The sequence below is a fragment of the Mytilus edulis genome, unplaced genomic scaffold (genome assembly GCF_963676685.1).
Source record: "Mytilus edulis unplaced genomic scaffold, xbMytEdul2.2 SCAFFOLD_294, whole genome shotgun sequence".
Lineage (NCBI taxonomy): Eukaryota > Metazoa > Mollusca > Bivalvia > Mytilida > Mytilidae > Mytilus > Mytilus edulis.
This window is the reverse complement of record NW_027267551.1, coordinates 39,004-47,922: the sequence shown is the minus strand read 5'-3', so window position 1 is coordinate 47,922 and position 8,919 is coordinate 39,004. Positions and strand designations below refer to the sequence as shown.

General features: G+C 31.2%; 1 protein-coding gene across 1 annotated transcript; it reads left to right on the top strand.

Moving 5' to 3' along the window:
- Nucleotides 1–632: 632 nt before the first annotated feature.
- On the top strand, nt 633–5,506 carry LOC139505629 (uncharacterized). Its single transcript, XM_071295118.1, has 5 exons — nt 633–661; nt 1,070–1,307; nt 2,269–2,458; nt 3,154–3,296; nt 4,366–5,506. The coding sequence occupies exons 1-5, from the start codon at nt 633–635 to the stop codon at nt 4,723–4,725; spliced, it is 960 nt and encodes a 319-aa protein (XP_071151219.1). The 3' UTR covers nt 4,726–5,506.
- Nucleotides 5,507–8,919: the final 3,413 nt, after the last annotated feature.

Here is an 8,919-nt window from a genome sequence, read left to right as displayed (position 1 = left end):
TCTTCATTTTTTGTAACTTGAACAAAAATCGTCTTCTCTGAAACTACATGGCCAAATTTAACCAAACTTTGCCACAATTAACATTGTGGTATATAGTTTAAAAAATGTGTTCGATGACCCCGCCTACCAAACAAAATGGCTGACATGGCTAAAATTAGAACATAGTGGTAAAATGCAGTTTTTGATTTATATCTTTGAAAGTAAGACATTTAGGTCAAATCTTTCAAAATTTAAATGTCCATCAGAATAAGATCTATCCCCTCACAAATTTTCAGATGAATCTGACAACTTGTTGTTGGGTTGCTGCCCTAAAATTGGTAATTTTAAGGAAATTTTGCAGTTTTTGGTTCTTATTTTGAATACTTTTAAAGATAGAGATAAGCTGTAAACAGCAATAATGTTCAGCAAAGTAAGATCTACAAATAAGTCAGCATGTTCAAAATTGTTAGAGGACCCCTTAAGGAGTTATTGCCCTTTATAGTCAATATTGAACAACTGTTCGTCATTTTTGTAACTTGTACAAAAATCTTCTTTTCTAAAACTATGGCCCAAATTTAACCAATCTTGGCCACAATCATTACTAGGGTATCTATTTAAAAAAAAGTGTCTAATAACCCCACCTACCAACCAAGATGGCCGACATCAGTAAATACAGTAACAAGTGAGCGACACAGGCTCTTGAGAGACTCTAGTTAAGATTAGAATATGAAAAGTAAATAAAGGCACTACAGACACCAAGTGATGGCAATAACTCACACAAACCTTTAAGGCTAAGGTCAGATAACACAAATGTTAACTGTTTTACACATGTCTGTCATTCTGTCCATTTGTTTTATGAATACTATGACATATTTTTCTGAGCAACTGAATAATAAGCTTTTCTAAAATTTGATATCGTTTATATGAGTGAGCTAGACCGTAATGCTTTTTTCAGATTGACCAAACAGCAACTTCCTGTTTAACGAACACTAACAATTTCTACACATGACCAAAAAGAAAGTAAAATATGTTCTGATGTATTGTTGCGGTGTTTTCTTCATGCTACAATTCTGTCTTAATTTAATTGCAGATTTTCTTCCTGGCTGGCAAGACAAGCAGTTCTGACATTGCCCAAACTTATGAGAGCTTTTGAATTTTGTACCACTCCAAATCCAGTGTCTGTTCAAACATCAAAAGTGTGGGATATAGCTGGCTGGATAACTCAGTATCTGAACAAAATGTGTAACCATTCGTACCCCCACATATTTAAGATAATCAAGAAAGATGAGAAAACAAGACTGTTTTACAAAAAATGGTCAACTGACAAGGTATAATTAAATTCTTTCAAATACTAACAAATTATGTAATAAATGAATTAGTTATTTATTTTGTTCGAATGTAATGATTTGATTTAAAGTACTTGGAATCCATCAGTGTAGAATTTGATGTTTGTCAACCACAGCATTTTCATTTCAACATGTATCTTCAGTGATGGAGGATCCAAGACTTGAAAAGGGGTGCCCACTACTTTTTTTATCCTGTAAGCAGTAAGGGGAATAAATGGGGGCATCCCGTACAAACTTTGTATAACACTATTTATTAACTTTTAGAAAATACACTTTCATCCTTTTATTTATTTGGACCAACATATGTGAAAGATCTGTAATACTTAAAAATATTCTGTCAAGACAGAATGCCTTAAATTTCAGGAAACCTGGAGCACTTTTAAAGATGTATTATTATTATGTATTTAAAGCTTTGTGGATGTCCATTGGTAGTTTTACTGTAAAAATTTAGTTTATTTGACAATGCATAGTGAAGACAGGTAAACATATTTGCGGCAGTAAAATCACCAAATAACGTTTGCAAAACTTCAAGTTCAATACAGTTAATATCTCTATTCTAATGCAAAAAAATACATAATTCAATTTAAGTAATTCTTTCAATAAAAATTTTTAAATTAAAAAAATTCTATTTCCCCTACAGTACTTATTGTCATCGGTATGGTTCAGGCATCAAACGTAAAAAACACTCTTTCTTTTTTGCTTCTTGGCCACTTCAGAATTTAATAGAATTTGATGAAAAGAAGGTATTAAGGGGCATCATTTTTGTTTGTTTTTTTGGCTTATAATTGTAGAAGTTACATGTCAATACATTCAGTAATTTAAAAATGTCGGCTTCCTTATATTATGCTTACTGTCATCCAATCAGAACCCTTGATACACAAATTGCCTTATAATGATTTACATACTGTAACAAATGGGGTTAAAAATGTCAAATATATTTTAGACTTGGCAAGAACCAGAGGAGCAGCTTTTACTTGGTGTTCCCACAGACTCTCCAAAAATAATAATTCCCGACTACAACAAAATCGACCTGACCAAGCTAAAAAAAGATATTACTGGTTCATTTTCATTTTTCAAGAGAGAGGAAGATAAAAAGTGGTGGAATGATTTTTTCACAGATCTTTCTAGTAATGGTCAGTACTAATTTAAGTTTATTTGATTAATTAACAACAACAAAAATGATTTCTTTATAAATATTCAAAATTTTGAAAAATCCTACACACAAAATAATTTTGAAATATAAACTTGTCATTAGGGCCAAATTGTATGATGTATTCCTTCAATACTACTGTTTGCTCTCCCAAAAAATAAGTGGCAGGTATTTATATTTATACTGTGGATTTTTCCTTGTGCAAATACAGTGGTTAAACGAAACTATCTGCCAAAAAAAGTATCATGTAGCAGAGATTTTAAGATTGAAAACATGTGCTACAACACAACTCAGTATTATCAAGCCTTAATGATATATAAATAAATTTTTCCATGTTAGATTGTTAATATCGGTTGATGTCAGCTACCTTTAGAATTTTATAAATTTTCGATTTTACAGTAATTTTTCTTTTTCATTAATAAAAGGGGGGATTTTTCAGTTTGCGACAATAATTGAAAAATGCTTTCAGCAATTATCAAGAATTGTTGGTCAATTGTTTATATCTGTTGATGTCATCGCCCTTTTGATTTTCATAAATTTCAAATATGACATTGATAAGTAAAAGAACTTTGTTGTTTGAAAATGTGAGGGTGTATCAATATGCTAATGGCGCAGCTGTTTATTCTATTTTAAACATGTAAAGAAAGAATACATATATTTTTTTTTTTGGGGTCACAGAATCTCCCGAAGAAGCAGTGTGGCCGATAAGTGATTTAATTGAGAAAGCCAAGGAACGGGATATGAAAGAAACTTCTGACACCAGACAGTTCAGTGACTCAGAGTTGAGTGATGTGTCAGATGAAGATGAACCAATTCCTCAGGTAATTCATTTTGTATACTAGTATACAAAATTTTAAATTTATAAACTTTTACCAATATTTATAAGAAGACATACATGACAAGGAGACAAATCTGTATCTAAGACACAATGTAGTATAAAGTATTAAAGCAATTATAGGTTACAGTACTATCTTCAACGGTGAGTCTTTGTTCACATGGAGCCACAAGCTATAAATTTTTAAGACCAGTGTAAAACTATACAAACAGGAAACCCAACAGTCTAATTTACATACAAAAGGAGGAACCAAAAAAACACCTACACAAACTACCAAAACAAATTTTTACAAGAAATGGAAAGACTCACTAATGAAAAATATTTAATTTAAACAAGAATAATGTGAACATATGTTCTTTTTTCTTTACAGTGACTTGACTGTAAGTGTTGCTATCCACCAATTGCAATTCATTCAAAATTTTGACCAAATTGCAATTTGTTTTATTAAACCAAATTGTTCAACTGGTCTGAAATTTGAACCAACTGCTGTAGAAAACCACAGTCAAGTCATGAAAGTGCAAGGTGATAAAATAAAACATACTTACAATCCTATAAGACTTTAACTCCACTTTATTGATGGTATTACTAAATCAGTCTATCAATCTGTATAGTTATATTATAGCCATTACCATACTAAAGGTGAACTGTTTTATTTTTAATTGCTATAAAAATGTCCAAACTAAGCTTTTATATAGTTTTTCTTTCGAAAAGTATTCTATATTCATAAGAATCACACATTATGTGAATAAAAACATTTCATATTCAGTAAAATATTTGTGAAATTGCAATATGTTTGTAGGAAGGGGAGATAATCTTTTTTGGTTTCAAAAAATCTTTATTGAAAAGAATAGTATTTTAGGTTATCTCCCAAAGGAAACTTATCAATAGCATATTGTTATTTCACACGTATTTTACTGAATATATGATGTATTATTTTAAATGATATATGATTCTTATAAATATAAAATCCTTTTTGAAAGAAAAACTATATAAAAGCTTAGTTTGGACATTTTTATAATTTATGGAAGTTTATAATGTTCTAAATTTTGTTTTAGCTTGTTGTTGGAAAAAAGAAATCTGGGAGCCAAGGGGATAACAGTACAATTACTGTAAGTGTTGGGGAGATGGTCCTTCTAAACTTGGAGGAATATGACAAGGAGTGGCCTCAAGTTGCCCAAGTCATCAATTTTGATGAGGAGACCTGCATGATCCATTGGTTCAGAGGATCCAAAACCAAACCATGGAAGCCATGTAGTAGAGCGATACAAGGGAAAAAAGGAAAACGGGAAGCCTGGACACAGACCATCAATATAACAGAAATCATAAGGAACAGTTTTTGTTTAACAAAGGGGGGTTTCTTACCTAAAAATGTCAAAGAGTTTTGTAAAAGTCATGAACTTCAAGCCAAGATTTAAGAATTATCAATGCTTAATATTATAATTTAATATGCATATTTACTTTTAGACCAAAACAAAAAATTTGGAAAAACAGTTATTTTAAATTTTGGAAGTTTATCAATATTATCAAAAAATAAATACTTGCAAATAACATGAACATTAACTTTAGAAACCATCATACCTTATAAAATAATTTTAGAGTAAGCTTATATATTATGTGTCCTGCATTTTACCTTCCCAATTGTTTAAGGAGACGAGTTCTTGTCTGTTGAAGATCAATTGGTGGCCTTAAGTTGTTTATACCTTTCGGTTGGGTAGCTGTCCCCAATTTCCATTCCTATTTGATTATTCTTGAATTAAAATATTGTAGCACAAAACTTTAAATTAACTCATATCATATTTATTTCAATAATTTTCTTACCATGTTTTGAAAACAATCTTTTCTATATCAGCCAATGTGGGGAGAAAAATTGTTTTTGTCAGGTTCATCCGCTTATTTTCCAAATGATTATCTCCTATATAAATATGGAAAAATCTATGAATTTTATACTGTTAGTAGTACAATGCAAATATGTAGGCAATACTGACCCATTCATTTTTGGAATTTCCCACTTCATATTTATATAACGTTTAACTCATTTAAAAACCAAATTTGATGTCCCGTTTTTTGTCAGATATCATTTTCAACATGGAAAAACAGCAAAACTTCCTGCTTTTTTTATTTTAATTTGCATAAAATTTGTCATTCTGATTTACAAGAGTATGAGTGCAATCAATTTTTTAATAAGAATTAATTGCTAACATGATGCAAAAAAACAGGTCTTTTGTATGATGATATCAGGTTGGTAGGCATGAAAAATCAAAAATCTGACAGTTAGACAATATACGTATAGTGTCTTGAAATATGAAATTTATTTGTATGAGGCTTAGAAACGGGAAAATGCTAGGTTCTACCGAGCATTTTCCCGTTTTGTGCCGAACACAAATAAATTTCATATTTCAAGACACTATACGTATATTGTTTTTATACTGAAATCGATAAAATAATAAAAAAATAATAAAAATATGAAACAAATATTATTAAAAAAAAAGTGTTTGGAATTTCCCCCTTGGGGTACCATTTTGGGGTATTTCCCTATGAGCGTAGTCTAGGCGGTAAGCATTGACAATTTACGGAATTAGAAAGGGAAAATGAATTTAATTGATAGCATTTAATAAACATGGTATATAAATTACCAATTTGAAGACATAACAGGTTTAAATTCATAAAAGTTTGACCATTGTTACTACACGTTGTCATGGTTGTGACGTGACGTTGTAAGTAGGCGGGGCTTATAGGTGAGTTGAGGTCATTGACGTATAAAGCTAACAGCTAAGGTTTATACGTATAGCTTTATCTGTATAGTAAAATAGCTGATTGCAGTATAATATGAAGTACAAAATGCATTTAATATTAAATTTCTGTAAGGGATTTCATCTAGGTGAAGTTTTTAAAAATTTAAAAAAACCTTTTTTGTCCATTACTTCACTAGTGTTAAAAATACTAAAATGAATTTTCCTATGCCCAAACAAGGATGTTACTGGTAGAGGGGCATTAGATTTTTGGACTGCGTAAGCCTGTCTTTTCCCTTTCATGGTTACACCTTTTTGGGCAAGGTAGTTTTAGAGAAAGTTGAATTTCAATCAACTGCAAAATTAGTACACAATTTGAGCTTGATAAGTCTTTCTAATCTTTATAATCCCTATAGAAAACGATAATGAGAGTGGGGTATCTGTGTACTATGAACAGATTATACAGATTATACTTAATATGCTACATGTTAATGAATGTATTGTTTAATCCTAAAATATATGTTGGTAAATTCCTATTCTTGGCATAAATGAATTGCCTGCTGGAATGATGTTCATATATTTAAATGAAAGCTTTATTATGTAGATGTATATTATGTTAAGAACAGTGTTAAGGGGAGAAAAATTTAGGTAATTTTTATTAGATTAAAATTGTTATACTTGTCAATCTTGATATAACTTGTAAACAACATGTGCTTCATGTTTATGCACAATATTTAGCCTGTGTATTATTGTCATCATTTTCATATAATTATTGAGAGAAAAAAATATGTTATAAAACTACAACTGCATATGGTTTATTTGTTGGCTATTATCATGTTCCAAGAAAAACTTCACATAGAGAATGTCAACAATAAAGATTTGACTACATCATCAAGCATGAATCATTAAAAATACAACCGTAACACTTTTTGAACAAAGATCTAGCAAGTAAATTAGGTAGATGTGGAAAATTCCAATAAGACAACACAGCAAAGTAGAGGACTAAGTACAAACTTACATTTTAGTACACAAAAGAAAGGGCTAGTAAATCAGGAATATGTTCAAATCCCAATGAGTCTAGAATGCAAACTCTTAACTTTTAAATGTGCATCATTATCACTGTAGTACAAATAACTGGCAAGTGATTACAAGGAAATCAGGGATATGTGGTAAATTCAAATGAGACAACATAGCAAAGTTTTTAAATTTTTAAAAGAACAACAATTAAGTTTATTTAACAAAAACCTGGCAAATAAATCAACTTATCTGGATATATGTGTTACCAGTTTAGAAAATTCAAAATGGACAACAAGAAGGGCTTCTAATTGCAAATCAAGTACAACCACGTGCTTTAACAGGATTTGTTTCAACATTTTCTGATTTTGTAGTTGTTATTTGAGTTCTACACAGTATTTATTACCATTCTCACTTCTGTGAATTTGCTGACATCTCCTAATTAAATCTATAAGGAGCACAATATATGTGGTCTTCAATGGCTCTATGCGAAACAATATGTAACTTTACCCTGGTCTGTGCGCAGCACAGGATTTATAGTCTTTAATGAGTCTGCAGCGCACAGGATTTATAATCTTGACTTGGTCTGTGCGGCGCACAGGATTTATAATCTTCATTTGGTCTGTGCGCCGCACAGGATTTATAATCTTCACTTGGTCTGTGCACCGCACAGGATTTATAATTTTGACTTGGTCTGTGCGGCACACAGGATTTACAGTTTTCACTTGGTCTGTGCGCCGCACAGGATTTATAGTTTTAACAGGTCTGTGCGCTGCACAGGATTTATAATCTTCATCAGGTCTGTGCACCGCACAGGATTTTTTGTCTTCACTTAGTCTGTGCGCCGCACAGGATTTTTAGTCTTCACTTGGTCTGTGCGCTGCACAGGATTTTGTTTTCAACAGGATTTATAATCTTCACTTGCTCTGTGCACTGCACAGGATTTATAATCCTTACTTGGTATGTGTGGTGCAAAGGATTTATATTTACCAATAGGTCTGTGCTGGATGGGATTTTTTTCCATGATGTGATATTTAATTGGTTGTCTATTGTTTCCATGGTTACAAGTTCTGACATGTAAATATCCATGAAATCCATGATTTAGTTAAATTCCATATTAAATAATTACTCCAAATTTAAATAATACAGTGTTTACAGCTTATTCGAAAACAACAATAAAAAATATAGGTCACGAATGAGTTAATCAAGATATTTCAATTTTAATGCCAAAAAATGGCATTTTTGCACCAAAGCGAGATAATTTGGAGCTTTTTCAATGATATCTACATTTTAAAAGTCACCTGGGGCCAACACGAATTGAGTTTTTGGAATGATTTTTGTACCATATGATAAAGTATAACAACTATTTCAGGTAATAAATAAAATTTGTAATGAAAAATTAATGTTTAATTTTTTTCTGAAAATCTTATACCCGCCAGCTTCCTTTAATAATTGAACATGCATAATCCATCTCTAGCTAGAGGGTGACTGATTTAAATTGAAGGTGACATGAATGTGGATTGAATGAGGTTGAATTATTCACTTGCAAGTGAATCATTGATGCTGCATAAAGTAGAACCTTACTGCCTGCTAAAGCAAATTATTATTTCACTATTTCACTTTCATTAATTTTGATTTTTTTAACATATCTCGTAGCTAGTGCCCTTAGGTTTTCTGCTTCAGTTAGTTTGATAGTATCTACTTCTCCATAGATCGATGACAATTTAAAGTTGCATTGCTACCAGTACAATTTTGAGAACCTTGAGGGGGCCTGCCCCCTAGGTCATGGTCCAATGATTTTCAATCAATAAACAATTTTTTAAAGAAGTTCAGTAAGACCCCTTTTTGGCCCCAAAATTTAGCAGT

What these genes read in the sequence shown, in the direction of transcription:
- LOC139505629 (XM_071295118.1), top strand. Translation starts at nt 633, where the DNA reads ATGGCCGACATCAGTAAATACAGTAACAA. An exon ending in CACAGATCTTTCTAGTAATG is followed by an intron (nt 2,459 to 3,153) that starts GTCAGTACTAAT and finishes TTGGGGTCACAG; the next exon opens with AATCTCCCGAAGAAGCAGTG. An exon ending in AAGATGAACCAATTCCTCAG is followed by an intron (nt 3,297 to 4,365) that starts GTAATTCATTTT and finishes ATTTTGTTTTAG; the next exon opens with CTTGTTGTTGGAAAAAAGAA.